General features: G+C 34.4%; 1 protein-coding gene across 5 annotated transcripts in view; it reads left to right on the plus strand.

The window, feature by feature from the left end:
• The window catches only part of LOC121371094 (ral GTPase-activating protein subunit beta-like), a 58917-nt gene that overhangs the window by 3301 nt on the left and 34455 nt on the right, over nucleotides 1-21161 (plus strand). For 3 of the 5 annotated variants that reach the window (XM_041496740.1, XM_041496737.1, XM_041496741.1), the window contains exons 3-15: nucleotides 80-278; nucleotides 693-857; nucleotides 2686-2706; nucleotides 4759-4992; nucleotides 5364-5624; nucleotides 6485-6628; nucleotides 9054-9254; nucleotides 11086-11300; nucleotides 12033-12175; nucleotides 13401-13504; nucleotides 13812-13940; nucleotides 14807-14914; nucleotides 18039-18406. In XM_041496740.1, the coding sequence (XP_041352674.1) occupies nucleotides 80-278; nucleotides 693-857; nucleotides 2686-2706; nucleotides 4759-4992; nucleotides 5364-5624; nucleotides 6485-6628; nucleotides 9054-9254; nucleotides 11086-11300; nucleotides 12033-12175; nucleotides 13401-13504; nucleotides 13812-13940; nucleotides 14807-14914; nucleotides 18039-18406 (2292 nt within the window). The remainder of the gene's footprint in view (nucleotides 1-79; nucleotides 279-692; nucleotides 858-2685; nucleotides 2707-4758; nucleotides 4993-5363; nucleotides 5625-6484; nucleotides 6629-9053; nucleotides 9255-11085; nucleotides 11301-12032; nucleotides 12176-13400; nucleotides 13505-13811; nucleotides 13941-14806; nucleotides 14915-18038; nucleotides 18407-21161) is intronic. The other 2 variants (XM_041496738.1, XM_041496742.1) reach the window with 1 other exon arrangement.

Below are 21161 nucleotides of genomic sequence, written 5' to 3' on the forward strand. Positions count from 1 at the left end.
GATGTGAAAATTTGTTGGGCCCGGTAGGGGACATGTATTTCTTTAGAAGTACTCTCAGAATGTTTGTTTAATTTTTCAGGTTCTTTGCTTTGGCCTGGGGTTGCCTCTCACCGAGCACGACACAATCAATGACTGTGTGAAGGTATATTGTGAGTGGCTCACAGCTCTAATCATCCCCAAGCCATGTGTACCGAAACCTGTGATCGAAGACCCCAACCCATACGCACAAAGTATCCTACTTCATCTACTAAACCTGTTCAAGCCAAGGCCACAAGCAGGTAACAATGACATGCTGAAACTTGTCTAAATGGACATACCTCACTAAAATAAGAAGGGAGTGGGGAGAGGGACTTAAAAAAGTATTGGGGCATGGTAATGTAATGTCTTCGCCAGATTGACAAACAAAAAAGGAAACTTGTTTGTATTGGGGAGGGAACCTGCACCCCACTAGTTTCACTAGGTATGGCCGTTTTATTCTCTTGCCACTGAATGATGAAGGTGTACACATAGCATTAGGCTTTTCATCATATATATAGTATTTATGTGTGATGTGTGTGTGTGTGTGACATACATTTTCCATGTATGTATTTTAGCCTAAATTAGTTTGCTAATATGTTGTTGGTGTGTTTGAAATAACTAGATTTTTTTCTTTGTTAAGTTTATAAAAGATTTACTACTGTTATTTAATATAGGAGTTGACTTGGTGAAGCGACAGGCCCTGTTATGTCACAGAGTTCTGCGTGCCATCGAATCGGTTGCCAAGGAATCGTATATGTTAACGCGTGCCACGTGGGAATCACTGCTCAAGTTCCTGCTGGCTGCCACTGACAGTCTTCTCTCTCCACCCACTGAGAAAGGTCATCACTTTTCAAACTTTGTCACTCTGGTTATGTTGCCTTTGTTCAATACACTAACATTTCTGCAGCTTGGCTATGGCTGTCAATATATATATGTATGTATGTATTTATTTATTTAAAGGCATATATTACAAGGTTGATTTTTTTTCTTTTATACATAACTGTATTATAAATAAAACTATTTAGTTGTGATAATAAACTTTACAGTTTCACTACTCCATATGTTTTCGTCGATCTAACACAAGAAATTGTATATTAGTATTCTAAGCAATTTTACACGATTTGAAACATACATTGGGCCACCATAAGACAATTTGCAAACATTTATACTTTTAGTTTACTGGATTAATTTTTAACAAAAAGCACCCATAATGGGGTACAAATTTATAACTTTTACTCACATATTTTTTACATAATATTTTGTATTTAAATATATAAAATAATGTGCATATGTGAAAAAGGGTATTATTTTTGTGGGTGTTTTTTTATTAATATTACATTTTAGAACAGTTAATGTGGTTTAAAATTACTATAAAAAAAATTGATAACACTTATTCCATATTCATTTTGTTTTGCTGGCCACAATCTTTGTGGGTTTTTAACTACAATTAATATTCCATAATTAGTTGTATTGGCTATAATTTCCTCAAAATGACAGTGAAGTTCTGCCATTGTTGTCAAGTGAAAATACTTGCTAAAAACAATTTTTCAACTCAAAATTAATGAAAAAGTTAAAAAGTAAATCGACCATAGTCTTTGTCAAATCTTTTTCCAGTTGTTCTGTTATTATTTCCAGCCAGTATTGTGTATAAATGGCAGGAAAATATTTGAATATACTGCATATGGTATTTACCGTGCTGGTTTGCTTGATGCTGGCATAGTATCTCTCCATTATCCTAAAAGTTAAAATGCTGACATTATGAGTGCTCAGTAATTTGTTGTTTGATTGAATGCCAAGTAGCAGTAATTCAGTTGTCTACCAACATATTACTAATCAGTGGGATATGACTACATGCATGAACTTTCAGGAAACATTTATCTTTTTACGTAATATTTTGTTAGGCTATTTGGTAGATTAGTTACCTGGGTTACTATGCAATTTAAATAAAGTTTTAAGTAGTTAACAATGAAAGTGTTCTTGCATGTACTCCGGTTTAATAATACTGTTGAATGTTCAAATATACGTATTTAATAAATACATGTGGTGGCTTTCTGTTTTTAAATACAATCTATGGTTTAACAATAATTTAATATTGTATTCAGGGATGGAGTTTAACAAACCTGCCTATATAAAATGGTAGATAATTAATTTTACCAAACTAAAAAATTACTACTATTAAAAAGAATTTTGAGAGTACTGTTAAAGCAATGCTTGGCCCTCTACCGGATCCCAAAATGTTTTATATTGCCTAAGTTCATAGGCGAAAAATTGGTAAAACATGAAACTTGTTCAGTAACTTTCAGCTTGATATCTTGAGGCATCGTAAAAAAAACAAAGATAGTCGTGAAAACTCTATGTTGGATGGATATTGTCGTTTTTTATCTTGAACTGGCAATGCATAATATCGTTGTTCAAACATATTTGAAAATTTGAATAGCCCGTAAATTTATAGATTGCAGTACATTTGTGTATTTATAATACTAATACTGGGTTAACCATTTGATCTTAAATTGTCACTTCTGATTACTGTAATAATGTAAATTATTTTTTGTAACTAAGAAAGTGAAAGGTGATACTAAAGCATTTTGAGACAGCATGTTTTGTGAAATGAATTAATACTAATCTTGTTTCTGCATGTTATTTTTGTTTATTTGTTTACTCATGCAGACGACACTGGACTGAGCTCATGTAAGTCATGATGTTATATCAATAATAGATCATTTATTAATGTACCATAACAGAGGTGGATCCTAGCTAATTTAAACTTTATTTAGCTTATTTGGATGTAGTGCTTGTTATGGAAAATTATTAATTGTGCATTACAGCATGCCTTTCTCACCACATATATAGAACATTCATAAAGTAGTGGTAAATATTTAGATGTATATAAATAGAATGAAAAACTCTACTTTTGGGAAATTATTTCAGTCTTTAAAAGAAAAATATTGCTTTGCTGTAACCAAATGATAACTAAAAATTGCCGTAACATTATTTTTCTCAGCTATAGTTTTTACTGGTACTAAGCAACTAATTTACATTCGAGGGAAGCTTTAATAATGTGTGCAGTCAGTGTATCACTATCAGTTTAAGATTAAAGTTTGTTACTTTTGATGACAAGAGAGATTTGGTATTGATTGTTGTTGCATGTATATATGGTGCCTATGTAAGTTTTTGGCTGTCATTTGCACATCCTGATACTAGTATTCTGTTTGTATTAGGTATACACTCTCCTAATTCAGGATGTGCCACTGTTTATGGTATTCTACATGTTGGTAACATTTCACCAATGACTTCACTTCTGATACATTGCCTCATTGTTGCACCTGTATGTACATGTACCTGTAGGTGTTGTGAAATACAAATGTTGTATTTTCATTAGGCGTGGTGACGTTCCTTATTTACTTGGATGTTGTGTTTGAGTATGTCTGTTGAACTGGTATCAGTGTTGTAATCTTCCAAATCCATTTGCATGTGAAACATGGGTGATTTTATGGCACTGCACCTAACTGTCTTCTCTTCCCTATTTTTTGTGTAAAATGCTGTTGCTGTTCATTGTAATGTGACCGTGTATGTAATTTTTGGTATGGGTATTATTTCAAGTAATGATGATTAGTGTATATGTTTTGGAATATAAATAATAGCAGTGAATGTGATTAATAAACTGGTTTTTGTTAAATAATTGTTTTGTAGCACACTCACAGTAATAAATTAGTGCCTGCTTAGCAGCAACATTGCTGCTTACAACATTAATTTGGTCTCTGCTTGTTACAGCAATTTTTGGTCCATCAAATGTGCTTGCTTGTTTAAAGACGACACATAGAAGAAATGAATGCTAATCTTTTACTTCAAGTATTGTACATATTTTGTCTAATTTCTAGCCTAGAATTTACATACATGTATATTGTTGGTTAACCATGAACTACTGTCTTTGCTTCAGAACTTTAACTTTTAACTCAGGGATTCCAGTTGTTTTAATATGATTAATACAACCCGTTGGTCATCTAGCCACTTATAATGTTTGTAAATGTACAAGTTTTTTTTTTTTTTTTTTATATTATTATTATTATTTTTTTGTTGTAATTCACCTATTTAATTTAGATTGTGTGTACATGTACTTGTCACTTATACAAATTTAATATTGTTGTCTACTGAAATAACACTGTAAACTTAATATTTACGTTTTCCACTTTTAATTTAACATACGGTTTCTAACGATAAGTACATTTTACATGTACATGTACAAATGTATGTAGCAAGTAAAATATTTTTAAAACATTTTAATATTCAGTGATTGCAGTTTATTTAAATATACAGGTACGTGTATCATGGTAAAATGTATCATTAATCTCTAAATTGCATTTCATATTTAGTTTGTTTTGCATGTTAAGTTTGATGTCTGTTAATAGATATATATATATATATATATATATATATATATATATATATATACATACACATACACATACACATACACATACACATACACATACACATACACATACACATACATATACATACTGGTACTGTACTGGCTTTTTGTTGTTTCTTTTGCTGTGAAGATTCTTTTATATTTTTTATATTGAAGTGTATTGTAAACTAAATTAAAAAGTACCGTAATATATGATTCTTGCTTTGTCCTTTTTTTTCTCAGATTGCACTGTTTGATTATAAAGTGACAGTGGTGATATTATATATTTTGCACAGTGTTCAAAGTTGTATAGTGATGTTTTGTTTTCACAGATGACATTGGTGACCACCTGTGTGAGAGAGTGCTCAGTGTTCTGTTTGGGATTTGGATCATCTCCTGTTCCAAGTGTTTTCCATCCCCGTCACTGTGGAAGACCTTCCACAACATGTGTTTGTTCTGGCGCCATCACGAAGCGCTTGTTATTCAGTGGCACAAGATCAACCACGCTCTCACTTCACATCTCGTCCGAATGATGTATGGGCCAGGCTACCCAGAACTCCTTGTCTGTAAGTGAATGAGTACTTCAGTTTTTTGTCTCACCGTGACAAAGTCAAACAGTGAGATCTAGATATTAATTTTCCTGTGATGGTGTCAACTTTTGCAGTATGCTCCAAAATTAAGTATTAAAAAGGGTGAAATTTAGTGACAATAAGTGATAATTTTCAGTATCAGTACTGGTTACAACATTAAAGTTGTAGTTGGACCTGACCTGTGCCCTCCATTGTGGATAGAACCCTACTTTAAGCAGGTTGTGATTAGATCAAAATGTTTAAAACCACATAAATGTAAAATTGACATTATATGTAGATAGTTGCTTACTAATGTGTTAATTAACCCATGGTCTATCATTTTAACATATGGATTTTTTGCTGTCTAGGTGAGGACGATATGGCTTTGATACCATCTGACATCAGTCAGGAATGCATCACCCAGAGCTGGTTTCGTTTCCTGCACATCCTGCAGAACCCGGTGGATCTGAGTAAACCAATGATCATCGGCGGGACCCAGCGCTTCCTGCAATACGCCCTGTCGAGCCACGACGTGGTGGAGCCCAGTCAACACGAGTGTCTGCAGAAACTGCCCGTCATCTTCTACAAGGCCATGAGGGGAGTCTCCATCATGATCAACGCATTTTTAGGTAAATAGGACAGATATCTACAAAACTAATTTATCCTGCAACCACTGTTTCTGTTGGTCGATTATGATGCCTGATTAAGGCAAAGTCATGAATGTATACTAGTAGATTATGATGCTTTTGACGTCACATACATGTGACATCATATGTATAGTCATCTTTTCATTCATAGAACATTGATTATAATTTTTTGTGGGCTATCATTTGTAGGTATTACCAGCTGCATGTTAAAATGGTTATTTTGTTTGATTGGTTTGTGATATCTATTTTAATTAAGTTTCTTATTTTAAAAAAAAACTTGAAAAAAGTAGATACACAGAATAACTAGTTAATGACATAGAATATCAGCTTTATCCTGTGAAGTAAGAATGAGAAATTTCTCATTTATCCTAACATGATTATTATCTTTATCCTGCAAACCATAAAAAGTTAGGGTAAAGCTATTATTTCTGTTATTTCAGATACATTGTATGATGACCTAAAGGTATAATGAGCGATTTTGTAAGGTAGCTATGCATGTGATGTCACTATGTGACGTCAAAAGTCATAATAGGCTGGTACACATTTATTATTTTGCTTTAATCAGTCATCATAATCGGCCAGTAGAAACAGGTTACAGGATAAATATTAATATATCAATGAGTAACTAGTAACCATGTTTATATTTAAATACTTTTTTAATTAACTATTAAGCATCAAAGTACCCAAAATATGAGCGAATAACTTGGAACTGTTTTGTAATTTCACATATTCCTAGGTCGAAACATAATTTTGGATGTGTTTTTGTTACAAATCTGTCATCAGATATTTCTCACAAATTCAACATCCATTATTTAGTATTTGATAGCTGTTTGGTAATTCAGGACTATCTCAGTCGGTGAAAGAAGAGAACCTGATGGCCCCTCAGTCTACATGTAAACAGACTTCAGCAACACCAGTGACTCCACCTGGACAGAGGAAGATGGCGAAACCCATGCAGGTGTTGGCGGGAACTCTCACTCAAAGAGGTGATGACTGCCTGTGTGTTGTACCTTGTTGTGATGTAACATGTGGGAGGCGAGAGACATAGATAATAATATAATACCCCTTTGAAAGAATTTATTTTACAATGAGGTTGCCGGTTGTATGTAATGAGAGAAAGCGAGTTAGATATTTTTGAAAACCACGTTGTAAGATAAAATGACTCCAATGGGCACAAATGTATTATTATATTTCTACACACCCTTCCTTAAAAAGTGAATTTATTATCAGACCTGTCAACCCTCCCGGATTCCGCGGGAGTCTCCCGGTATTTGATCAAATCTTCCGCCACCTGTGCGGGAGACAATTTTTTCTGTTAAATGACATTTTTGTAAGTATAAAAAAAAATCAATCCCGTTTTGCCAAAATAACATAAGGGAAGTAACTCATTTGCATTCGGAAAATGTTGACTTATTTCGGTTTCCGAGAATGTAACAGGCCGAATTGTCCCGACTGTTTAACCTTTGCCGAAGTAAGACTTGTGGGATATTTATATCGTTAAAAAAGCACATGGAGTTTATAAAATGACGTGTTATTATAATGTTTGTTGTCATCGTAATGGCTACGAAGCGTGTTGCCACTAATTCAACAGGCTGTGTATTGCCATTCAGTGTTGCCATATATATATAACTATCCAATTTAGTTCTAATAACGCCTCTGAATTGTAAAATGTCTTCCCACTAGGTTATGTAATGCAACTATGACGAATCTGAAGTGCCAGGCTCTGGCCCAGAGTTGACAGCGATACACACTATGCATGTTAAAATCACATGTCACAGCAAGACAAGGAAAAGACCAATTAGCTATATAAACATACTTGTGTCAGTTAATTTTGTATGTTTGCGCAGTAAAATGTTGGTAACAAGGGTACACTTCAAGAGATTATTTTTGTACAATAATAAATGTTGTGTTGGAGATAAAGTTACTCACGGAAATGGGTATAATTCCGTTAAATTTCACACGATGTCCGTAATGAGGTTTTACTTATGATGTAACGTAACCTGTAAGGCGGTAAGTGTAATACCGTAAATGTACTAATTAATTTTTTTATTTCTTGTTCGTGTTCTTAACATTTTTGGATAAAAGTTATTTAAAAAAAACTTTAAACTTTAAAAAAAATTAATAATAATATATATTTTTAATTAATTAATTTTTTAAATATTTTTTCTTTTTAATGCCAAGATCTAAGGTTAACAAGTATATATGACATTATGTAGTGTCCATATAACTTATTGTAATATATATATATTTTTTAATCTTACGATTTTGGGTTAAATTGTGTTAATTTTAAAAATCTCCTGCTTTTTCAACACACACCTCCTGCTTTCTCTTGACTAAAGGTTGACAGGTCTGTTTATTATTTGTATGTTGGATAACCATGTGTACATACATATACATCAGAAGTGTTATGCCCTGAAATTTACTTTATCTAAAATCCAGGTTATACTACAAGAAGTTCACACTGCTCTGATTAACTGATGAAGCTTGTTCCAGAAAACTTTCCTCTTTTCATGAATAATTAACCTGACCTCTAACCAATGGTATTTACCCCTATTTCAGTAGACTGGTCCAGACATTCCAACAGCCAATGAAACGGCTAACATCTTCCACCAAGTCTTTGGCTTTCTGTTCCAATCATGTGACACTAACTTTCTTCTTTTTCCTTTTCTCCTATTGTTTAGACATCTCTTCTTGCTAATCCAAGCCACCACAGTTAACATGAATAGAGTCACATAAAGGCAATTTTGTTTACTACCCACAACTCATAAAATAAATTTTTATTTTAAACATGTATGCATATACAAAATATTGCAGCAGACCAACCCAGGTATAAAATAATAGTTTCTTGCATTGCCTGTGTAAGGGACCGTCCATAATTTTCAACATTTTCACAAGTGTACAAACCGTACATTTTTGACCACCCCCCCCCCCCCCCCCCCCCCCCCCCCCCCTAAAAGTGTACATCCCCTGTTGATCGACATTTTTCATTTTCAAAAAAAGTGTGCGCTGGCCCCTTAACCCCGTCACACAGACACACACACCCTGCGCGTACGGTTTGTACGCTCGTGAAAATGTTGAAAATTATGGACGGCCCCTAAGGAATGACCTGTTATAGATAAATATCGTCTCCAACATATGTGATTGGATATTATGTGATCATGACCCAACTGTCCTGAGTAACCATAAATGGATGACATCATTTTAGTACAATCTATGATGTCATTAACAATAAACTTTTAAACTAATGTTGAGGCTTTTTGTTTAGTGATTTCCCCTTATTTATATTAAAAATAGATGCAACATTAGTTGGTATGTTGTATGACAGATAGTTTGAAATGAAGCGTAGATTTTGAAGAAATTAATATTTTCATTTTGGTTGGGAAGAATTTAATATGTTTTCTTATTTTGCAGCATCTTCGAAACCCAGTCATCTTTTACAGAAACTACACTTACCACCTACAAACAACATCCAGACCCATCTGTGTATTGACAATCAGCTGCCGTTCTCACCCAGTCGGCCACGGTGTAACAGCATTCTACACCTGTTTGGAGCATGGCTCTTCGATGCTGCATTGGTCGGAGTCAAACTTCACTCATTACATGCTGCACCAGGTGAGTTATTGGTTATGGTCATATATAGAGATAGCTGCAAAACTATTTAAGAAGCCTTAAGCTGAAAGTTTAAACTATAAGGCGTAGATCATTGAAACTGGAGTCATAACTGCATCGTTACATTTTTGTCTTGCTTTTAGTGAAGTAAAAAGCAAGATATAAATATTACTTTTGTAAAGTGGTAGCAATGCATCAACTTTTGCATTTAGTTAAGCTTTAAAATTTCATGTTTAGCTCTATTTCCCACTGTAAGTCCATTAATTGAAGAGTTGTTTTTGTTTTGGGTTTTTTAAATTATTATTATATATTTTTTAATTAACCTGCATGGAGATGAACATTTATGGATGCAACTTTTACTGTCATCAAATAAGTTTATGGTAGTCAAGATGTTTAATTCGTCATAATATTGTTTTGTTTTTCATATTAATGTTTTTAAATAGAATTATATATCAGGAATAAAAAAGGCAAATGTTAGGCAAGACATTTAATTCTGTTTACCGTATATCTTCGCCTGTAGTCGATCTCAGCTGTTAAGTCCCTAATTTCAAGCCCTCATTTATTAGTCGACCCATGAAACACAACTTATAAATATTAAAGTATTTCTTAGTTTCAGCAAATGAGAATCGTAAATGGCACATATGTATAATATTTGAACAAAAGTAAATTATTTTACAAACTTTGGCTTTGTACATCGCGATATTCCATTTCCAATCAAACCACATAGCATCCAAATGAAATATGCCCTTAGTAGATAGTGAAGGCTGTTTCACTGTTACCTTATAGCACTGTACAGCATGGTTTTGTGCATAGACAACAACTTTATTTATCACTACAATATCTAGTCTAAAACTGAAAGTAGAATCACATGTTGTAGACGCCATATTAACAATATACAGAGAACAACTCTGTTGTAGAAAGTGTACTGGTTTTTGTGCAAAATGATATATGTTCCTGTTGCCTAGTGAACTGCAGAGACCAGTCTACACTATTTTCATTTTTAGTGAAAGTCAATTAATATTCATGAAGCTAATCATGGAAATATTGTGTACAAAAGATTGTTTGAACAACAATTAATGCCAGAAACCAGATTTCAGAATAAACATAGGCAACAGCTAGTTAGTATTGTTTACACCTTTGCTATTATTGTAACTAAGTGGACTGCTGTCTTAGCAATGTGAGTGATATCGTACGTCTTTCCCCATAACCAAAACTGATCTAATGCCCACCCCAAAAAAGTTATAAAAAATAAATTTGTCAAATTAACATATTTGAGTATAAATACTGGACTTAATTCAACAATAAAACTTGTAAAATCATCCCAAAAACGGTAAACAAATTTTTGGGGGAAACGTATAAGTCGACTTCCCAAGTTGTAAAATAATAATGGTGAAACAAATTTGACTTATGGGCGAAGATATACAGTAATTCATGTTTTTTAATATGGCCCAAAACCTCACAAATGTGAATTAGTCCAAGTCTCTTTGAGATGACAAGTATGTGAGTGTTGTAGAAATTTAAAAAATATATATATATTTATGCAATTTTAGATTTCAAACTTTCTGTGAATGATATTTAGAGAAAAATTAATCTATTGTGGTTGCACAAATTGTGACACATATAGTAGTTATTAAAATGGTGCTTTGATCAACACTGGAAACATATCTTTTTGCTTATATTTTTTGTGTATGTTAAAAATATCTGGAATAAATGCTCTAGGTATCCCTTTTACTCTGTAGGAAAGTTTCATTACTTTACTGTTCCTGTAATTAGAGAATTGTGTCGTCAAACCAATGATTTAAAGCTAGAATTTTATGGTTTTATTACTTCACAGACAAGCCTAACCGAACCAGTTCATTTCTCGAAAGCTTGACATCCGAGCAGGTGAACAGTGATGTTTTGTGTGACAACACGTATGAATCGGGTCGTGCTGAGGCTGTAGGCACACTCTGCCGAATGTTCTCGTCACATAAGACAGGGGAGGAGATCCTGCCTATCTACTTCTCTAGATTCTATCTCTGTGTGTACTATGGGCTACAGACCGATGAGGTAATCTGCAAACTGAATATCTGACTAGCTATTCATTTCATGAAATGCAGACTGTCTGTATAATGTGAAACTTTGAGATATAAAATAGTCCAGAGATTCAGGTTTTTGAGGCCATCAACCATTGATAATTTTATCTCTGTGTGTACTATGGGCTACAGACGGATGAGGTAATATGCAAACTTAATATCTGTTTTTAGAACATCAGTCGTTGATATATTTATTGCTTTATTCAACTACCCATATTTTTAACCTAATTCAATTTGATAATTAGGTTATTTTTACACAAACTAAGTTTTCACAAAGTAAAATGGATTTGATGTAAAAATGCTTTAAAATTATATTTATTTCAGGAATTGTTTTCAGTATTTTAAAGATTATTTCAGTTTTTATTTTGAAATGGGTTATGGGCCATTTACTTTTATTTTATATATAATGCTTTAGGGCTAGTTCTGTTACTCGCTAAATTCACCATTTGTGATTTTATTATAGTTTGGTGAAATAATTTCAAGTAATATCTGGCTTTTTGCACTTTTTGTGGTTTTAATAGATAATTTGGTCCAATTTTCTGCTCACTTGTGTATAATAATCGGAGATTAACCTCACTTTTTATATTATATAATTATAAATTTTTGGCAGTTATAGTAATATTAATAATAATAATAATAATTGTTATTGTTGTTATTATTATAAACGTTAAATATTAATCCCTTGTGGTATGTATTTGTTTTGCAGAACGTCATCAGCGGTCAGGTGTTGGTAAACATCCTGTTCAATTCGTGTGATCTGCTCCGTGTTGATTTGACTGGTGTTCACATTCTCGTGCCTTACTTCCTCAGTGCTATCGAACTGGTGCTCGTGAAATCTCCAGACTTCAAGTCAGTATCAAATTCATCTCGTTACAACTTATAGCTTCCAATTCATTACTCGGAGATATCTGAAACGGAGTATTATATCTGAAATTTTTAGAACTGGTTTTGAGTAAAACCAGAGCCACCCGACTTTTTAAGTCTGAATCGAGTTCAATAATTTTTTAAGTTGGTAGCCTGTTATTTGTTAATTGTATGTCACATTATTGCAATGAAGGATTTTGCTTGTGGTAGCTTTACAACTGATCTGGGTTAAAACAATGCCCAACTTAAAGTTGTGTTAAGTTAAATAATTTGTTTTGGTGATAGATTTTAATTTGTTACTTAATATCACTTTGAGATAGAGTATTCTATTTGAAGCATCTGGAACTGATTCTGAATAAGATAATTTAACTTACGCTAGAGGCTCAAATAAAACATTCCTTTTCTCCTAGAGCATAAACATACTTCTAGCTAATAATCTATTTATATTGTTATATAGAGAATACTATATGAGTAACTCTTAGATAACATTTATCTTACAGTGAGTTGTTTTAAAACATATCTAATGAGTGAACGCAAGTTGAATGTGTTATTAAACAACTAGTTATAACATAAATAGTGTCTAATGGATACAAATGTAGTATTCTATTTCTTACATATCCTCAAAAACAACTAAAACCTATTTACGGCCCTAGTGTTTGCAGTTAACTTAGAAATCAACTTCAGGTTATATGTGACAAAGCAATCAATTTCGATTTGTTCTTTTTTATCCATCGGATGGTATGGCAGAGGTTATCTGTTCATTACCTAGGAGTAACCAGTCGTATGTCACTCATGTGTGTTACAGGCACCGATGAAGCAAGTAGACACTGGGGGGGGGGGGGGGAAGCTGACTGAGATCAAGGGTTCAAAGCAAAGTTTCTAGGGTGGTTTGGGGGTAGGCTTCCCCATAACATTTTGAAAACTAGAGGTCCTGAAATGCAATTTTCTGCGTTCTACACACAATATTCATCTCTGCCTTAAGATTTACTACCAATAATATTTTTGCCTGTGTTATTAGCTTGTGTTACCACGATAACTAATGGTGTTCTCACCAGTGGGTGTGTAAGAAATTTTTTATTCAACATAGTTTACTTCTGTTCTTTGTGTGAAACATTAATTAATTATTCTGTGGCTTCCTACTTTTAGAGTAAACACATTTGCATTGTATGTATAAATTTCACCTCTGATAGTACTGATATGTCTTTGGCAGGCACTGTGAGCATATATCATATGTTGAACTCCGAAAAGCTTGTATCCACTTACTTCTGTCGATGCTTTGTCTGCCACTTCATTTCAAGGATTTGGAAATAAAAGGTTGATTTTACTTTTACTTGCTTTATTTTATCTTCAGTGTAAATTCGCCAATTTGTGTGAAAATATTTTACATTATAATTTATTTTCAACTTATGAACTGTTTATGACCACACAAAATCACATGATGTTTTGGATTTTGTAAATTGTAGATTAAGATTTGAGATAAATTAATTATTTGATTTTTGATTTTTTGTTGAATAATATCCATCAAATATTTAATAATTATAATAAATGATAATACTTAATAATAAACTTAACTTAAACTTAACTTATATATGTACCATTAACAATGCATTACCATCTGCAGATACTCTAAATAGTCACTTCAACATTAAATCTGGTTTGACGTTCCTGTCCCTGAAGGCAAGGACAATTGATCTGCTGCAGAAGGCGTTATCCAATGAGACAGACAGTGCCAACACTCAGATGCTGCTTGGTAAATGCTAATCATACTTTATGAGGTTTTTAATTTCCCTGCAAACATCTTGAAAATATAGCTATAAGCTTGTTTGTTCATGCAAATATCCTCCATCCATTCGTTCGTTCATTCATTCATTCATTCATGCACCCGTACGTCCATTTTTTCACTGATCTATTCATCCGTATATTTGGTTGTTCATCTATCCATACATGTATCTGTCTATCAGTGTAATGTTGTCCTATGGATACATTCATAGTTAATTCAAGGACTTGTTTTTAATATTAGATTATTAGCTTTTAGGATACTGCAGACAAGATATCTTGCTTGATACATAAGTCAACACTGTATACAACATGCAGTGCATTTGCCAGTTCATATTATCCACTCTGGCCAGAAATAATAATAGCACAACTGGAAATATCTTTAATAGATATTATGGTCCATTTACTTTTTAATTTTTCAGAGAAAAATACTTGGGAACTTTGAGTTGAAAAAGAGGTTTTCAATGAGTATTTTATCATGGCAGTACATGCAGAAAGACACTGTTGAGGGATTGATGGCTGATTGTGACTGTCAGTTTGATATTACATTTTACCAACAGTGAAAAGTATTAAATATTGGGTTTGTTTTTAAAACAAATTGTGGTTAACAAATTTAGATCCAGTGGTTATCCACGAAAATGAACAGAATTCACAGAATTTCCATTAGTGTTGATGGAATTTATTTAACATTTAAACTGGTTCTAAAGTCAACTTGGATTTAGTTGCCGAAATTGGCTGGTATTTCTTAGTGTAAGGAAACCCAGTGTGTTTTACTTGTAATCACTCTAGTGGTGTCGTTAAACAATTTTTTTTTTAAAGTTTTACTTGTGATCTCTGCAGGAGGACTGATGCTGCTCGTCCAGGACCTGGCGACCTGTGAGAATGCAGAAGAAAATGTGATGCCAGTGAAGGACGCCAGCTCTGACAGGATCAGTCATGTTAAACATGGTAAACACTTACTCATCATATGGAGGAGATTGTTCATTCTCATTTTAAAGGGACAGAGCCTCCTTTTTAAGCACTGTGACATAATGTTTTACAATTTTTTGACCACTGAAATCAGACATTATCAAGATTTTATTGTATAGATTATCCATTTCTATACATCCGAAGTGATTCTGATCATCCTGGGATTTCTAATATCTTGAAATGCATTCTTTGTATTTTAAAAAACGCACCTATCTCTGAGAAGTAATGGTTAGGGAGACAAACTCTTATGATATGTTTTAATGTCACAGACTCTTGATTCATTATATGATGTTGTAACTTTATCTAAATGTGTTACAGGCTTGCAAATTAACCAAACATAGTGTCCGTTTTTATGGGTTGAAACTAGGGTCTGCACCTTTAAAGTATTAAAGTGATGTACCTGTGTCAGGTTTAATTTCTTTGAGTAAGTAAGGCCTTGATGTTAACATTTTTCAGTGGTACTAACTTTGAAAATCTGGTAGTGACATCTGTTCTTAAGTTTATATATGTTTATATAACGGAGGCTTCACGCACGCCTATCACGGGCTTAATCTCTGACTTTCGCCAGTGACTAAGTTTGGGACAGGGTGGGGGGGTAAGTTTGAAGTGGGCGGAATTTGGAATAAAATTTTTAGTAAGGTCAAAAAAGCCTAAGTCTACGGAGAATAATCTGCATCCTAACCATGTCTGGACTAAGAAATTAAAACCAAAAGTATATTTGAATGCACAGCCTAAAAGGTTTTAACGGGCGCCAAAGTAAAGTGCGTTGGACTATTTATAAAAAAATAAACATAGAAATTTTGAGCCACGGCCAAATATTTTTAAGTCCACCTACGCCCAAAAAAGGAGGTTACCTGTCCTAGGTAAGGTTGGCGGCTACGGGGAGGCGATGATGATGTCCTCGTTAAAGAGTGGCACCAGCTTCCTGAAGCTGTGGGTCCACAAGCACTTGACTAGCTGGAGGTACTGGGCACAGGCGATGATCTTCATAATCCTGTGGACGGTGTAGTTGTCCATCTCCTTGTAGAGGATTCCTTGTCGGTAAAGACCATCCCATCGCGAAGTGACCACTAGGGCTTGCCCCACGCCCCGTAGATCCGTGGTGTGGATGGCGATCTGGTGGCCATCCGAGAAGGTCTTGAAGTTCTCCTCATGGACCCCGCCTGGCAGTCTGTCGGGGTCCGTGACGTCGCCCACCAAGTACTTGGAGTACTGGCCTCGGATCTTTCCAGCTGCAAGCTTCCAGTTGTCCCGGGCAGGCAGGTTGGTCCCCCAGAGGGGTCACGGCCTTCCGCTTTGCAGCACCAACATCCAAAGTCGTCTCAGTGGAGACCCCTGTAGGGGGGTGGAAGTCTCAACGCGGACGGACGATGAGCTGGAACGGTTGACGTTGGCCGTGGTACCACATGAGTTGGCTGCTCATGTTGGCCGGTTTGGTCGTGATGGGGCGGCGACGCAGACGGGACCTCCTCTTCGTCTTGGCCGTAGTCGCATCGCCATATACCAAAGTCACGGTTGCCTGTGACCCGGTATAAGCGACGCTGTATTCCAACAGCTTCCCGTAACTGGCGAGAAATCCCCCCAAGGGTGGGGGGGGGTTAGTCTAGAGCGCATGAAACCATGTCTAACTTCATCGTTAGTCGAGTCGAGAGTCCCCCCACTTTTTAAGTGTCCAATATTGTGACAGGATTGACCTCGATGTTAATTACACCCAACTCTAAGTTACAGGTGTAGACTAAGCAACATAATTTGTTACAAAAATGTGAGTTTCTGGCAGTTTTCTACGTGCTTGAAAGTGTTACATTATCTTCTGTGTCTGGAAAATACATAGAGGCCATTTCATGGGGGGTTTTTTAATACGATGTCAACGAGTGATGTGTGAAAACCATATTTTCACAAATTGTGAAGCAATGAGTGAAAATATGGTTTTTACACATCACTTTATGTTAATATCTTTCGCTTATCCTATCAAAAACATGTAATACCATAGTATATTTCTTCCAGTTGAACTTTTGCTGAAAATTTACATGAATTTTAATGTTTTTTATTTAATTAATAAATTAATAATTATTTAATAATACTGCTGTACAAACAAAGCGATCCACCCACAGAAACAAAACGAATCAAACGCCAAATTCAATTATAACTTACACTGTGTCATCATTATTTAGCTTTGTATTCAATAAGGTTTAGACATTTTATCGTAATTACACTTCATATACACTTTTTATAGGTACAATGGTTTAGTTTACTTAATTTTTTTTTTTTTCAAATACGATCAAATGCATTTGTAATCATCAAACTTAAACACGAAGAAATGACATTGCCCTCAATAATCAAAACAATAATTTACAAGAGAGATAATTTAATCATGAACTGAAAAAAAGTAAATATTTCTATATTTTCACTAACTAAAATACAATGAAAATATGACTTTTCACCGAATATCACTTTTATGGTTTGTTGTAGATCTATATATTTCATTGGATGTATATAATACAAAAAAATATGTTGAGTGGATGTGTTAATGTTCTTTATTTTATATTTCCGTGGCGGTCATTATTCAATTTTCTTTTTCTGAGCATTTGAACTACTCTTGATTTTGTACATGTATTCTTTTGCACCATCTCCACCACTCTTCTGTTTTAGATGCTTTGTCTGCCTTTGGATTAGGTAAATTGTTGACAATAAATGAGTTAATAAGTGCTTAAAAGGTTTAGATTTTACTTTGTCAGTTGTGTAATTGTTGCTATGTCATTTTATGTTTTTTGTATTCTTTTATTACTTGTGCATGTTAATGACTGTTTCTTAGTTGAACAGCCAAGAAATTTCATACCACACACTGTCGACAGCTCTTACAACAAAACACTTTTTACTTTACAGTACTAATACAGAATCAGTCATGTGTACAATCATAAACTGTATTGTGTTGCCACTCGGCAAGAGAGATTTAATTCTGCTTTGAATAACCGTTTCCTTGAAACAATCTTAATGTTTGAATATATATGATTATGCCTTTGAGTTTTAAATATGCAAATTATTTTCACCTTCAAAACTGTTGCTTCAACTGAAAATCTCCCTCTGTTGTAAACTGTTATTTCAGACAGTGCCTACAGTCTGTTTGGTCATGCCACCTCCCTGGTGTGTAACCGGCTGATGGCGTCATGGAAGTCGGAACTCAACACGGCACTGGCGGCCATGGAGCTGCTTGCTGGGTTAGCCAAAGTGTCGATCCAACCTCCAAACATGTTGATGTGCAAGCGCACAGTGAAGTGGATCTGCGACTTCATTGTTTATCAGTGCAGTCGCCCCGCCCCGTCCCACTCACGCGACCTGCACTCTATGATAGTCGCAGCTTTCAAGTGTCTTCTCCTGTGGCTGGTGGAGCACAGTAGTTTGTTGTATGACAAGGAATGTCTGCATTACGTGTTGGAGGTTGTCGAACTCGGGATTTCCGGATCAAAGTCACAGGTATATTATTAAAAAATATATATATATATATATATTTGGTGTGTATTCGCAATTGCATGAAAATAAGTATGGTTCTATTAGAATTCTTTTTAACACAAATTCCTAATATATGTGGGTTTTCTTTATGCAGATTTATTTCATTTTGTTCTTAATGTCTAGTTTTAATCCTTTTTTCCTCTTTCTTTTCCTTGGTTCTTTGTGGTTTTGGTGGTATTGAGAAATATATGTTGGAGAGTAATAGCTAACATGAAAGCATTACTTTTCCAAACTACACAGCATTAAAATTATATAGTAGTACTTACTTTTTACACATACTGACAATGGGATGGCACTGCTTTTCTTATTTTGTTTCCTAGCAGTTATAGATTTGAACAATTAACTAAGAACAAAACATGTTTTATTAATACTTGAATGGATAAAATAAATAAATCTTGATAATTTTCAGGCATCCACAAATTCAGAATTTGCATAACCTGGAAAAGGATTATGCCAAAAAACATGTTTGTTTACAATAATAAACAAAATGAAAGATAATGCATTGTTGATTAGATCATTCAGTAAGTTTTACATAAACGGTACATGAGTTATGCAAGATAAACCTGCATAAACAATACATAAACAAAATGATTATTTATTAAATTTGTGGATGCCTGATTTTATTTATTTGCTTATCATTAGCTAACATGCAGTGAAATTCTGCTCGTAACCCAGCTTACGAAAAGGGATGCATGTAGCTGCTGTCTTTGCCAGGAAAGGCGAGTCATCACTCTCAATCACCTCCTTACTCGCCTAGAAGGTTTTAGGAGAGCTGAAAATCGATAGTCTTGCAGCAAAATGTGAACTAAATTTTATGTTTGAAACTTCCATATGATAGCTCATCTGGCACCATATTAGGAGAGTGATCTGTAGCTTGCCTTGATTTTGTTCATGGCGAAGACTGTAGCTAACTGTAGCTAAGTTTGCATTGTCATAGCAGGGCTCACCCTGGATCAAAAATACCTGTAGCCAAAATATTAGCCAATGGAATTTTTATTAGCCATATTGAAAGTGCTTTAGCCAAATTTGTTTTATGCAGTACTGTATAGAGTATTTATATATGAATATGAAAATGTATCTTTTTCAGCTAATTGTGTACAAACTGGAATAAATAGGAATAACAAAACCTCAATGGGGGTAGGGGCAGTTAATATATTACTTCGATTTTTTAGCGGGTTTGGGATTGGGATGGGGTTATGCAAAATCTTCAGAGTTTGAAGCCAGTACCCCATACACCCACCCCCACTTCTAAGGCCTATGGCATTAAATTAACAAACATACAGAAATATGGGGGTGGGTTGGATGTTTATGAATGGTGTGGGTTTTTTCTTCCTTTTTTTCCAAATAAAAATTTGAGAGCTTTTTTTTTATATATAGAGCTCATTATTTCTGTAAATAGCAATCCTTATGTTAGTTTGAATTGCTTTTTTTAGTTTGAATTGCTTTTTTTTTTTTTTTTTTTTTTTTTTTTTTTTCCCCAATTCCCCACCCCAAACAATTTCAGACTTTGTGCCATGTTGTTGCGGTTGATTTCAGCGTCGTGTTAAATGTTTGTTGTGATTTCTGCTTACAAAATACCCCGGCTAAGAATGCCGACTTCATAGTATACTCCATTTATAAAAAAAAAAAAAAAAAAAACTTTAATAAAATAACAATTTACGGTCTTTTTAAAATCCGTCTAACTTATTAAATGTCACCTCACAGTCTTACAAATTTATATCTAAACTTATCTAACAAATATGATTATTGTAAACTAATTTTATTCATTGTACATTTAACTGCAATTTGTATAATTTAAATACTGCATGTTCATTTCCGATGATCGCGATTTGCATGCGTGCTCTCGACCATGGGTACGAAATTAACAAAGACAAAGGAATAAACACAAACTGCAGTTAGGTATTCATTGATGCAAATAACTATTGTTTTTCTACAAATTTACATCAAATTTACTTTTGCATAATCGTATTGTTTAATGTCCGCAACAATGTCTCTTGACACTCGGGTGTCAGCTGACTGAGGCGTGACGTATATTCCACCGAGAGCTGTTCAGTTCAGCCAACGAATGTTCTTCCTAACGTTCGCGAACTATTTGATTGGTGTTCGTCGTGTCCATTTGGTTTAACGTGAAGCGCACAAACCAGTCTAGCGAACGTTTTGTTTTCGCTCGGTCTGGCTGAACTCGGCCCTTGAGATAGCCTACATGTCTGTCGGCCCTGAACTGGCATGTGTATTCAAATTGACACGCATTGTCGGTCTGTTATTATTAGCCTACTTTGGTTCAAAGATTTTACAACGTAAAAATAACAAGTTACAGATCTTCCAGACATTGCTGTCATACATGTTGAATGCATGCCGTTAAAATTAATAACCGTGATTATTAAAATAAGCAAACATTATAAGGCCTACGCTGTATTCTGCATGACACCGTTTCTCGTTACCGGTCACGAGATCGCTATTACGCTAATTGAATATTTGGTAGTATTATTATGTTTGAGGTGTCGAATAGATTATGTAACCGTTTGTTCACATCAGAAGACAGAAAATGGCTTAGCCAAAATTTTAGCCACTTGCAAATTTTATTAGCCATTTTTTGTAAAAATTAGCCAATGGCTAATTTGGCTACCGACAGCGCGAGCCCTGTCATAGGTTGTCTGATGAACTCCCACAGAGGCTCTGTGTTATTTTTCATTTCAACCAGTGTAGGTGCTGTTCTATT

This window comes from Gigantopelta aegis, chromosome 4 (assembly GCF_016097555.1).
Source record: "Gigantopelta aegis isolate Gae_Host chromosome 4, Gae_host_genome, whole genome shotgun sequence".
Lineage (NCBI taxonomy): Eukaryota > Metazoa > Mollusca > Gastropoda > Neomphalida > Peltospiridae > Gigantopelta > Gigantopelta aegis.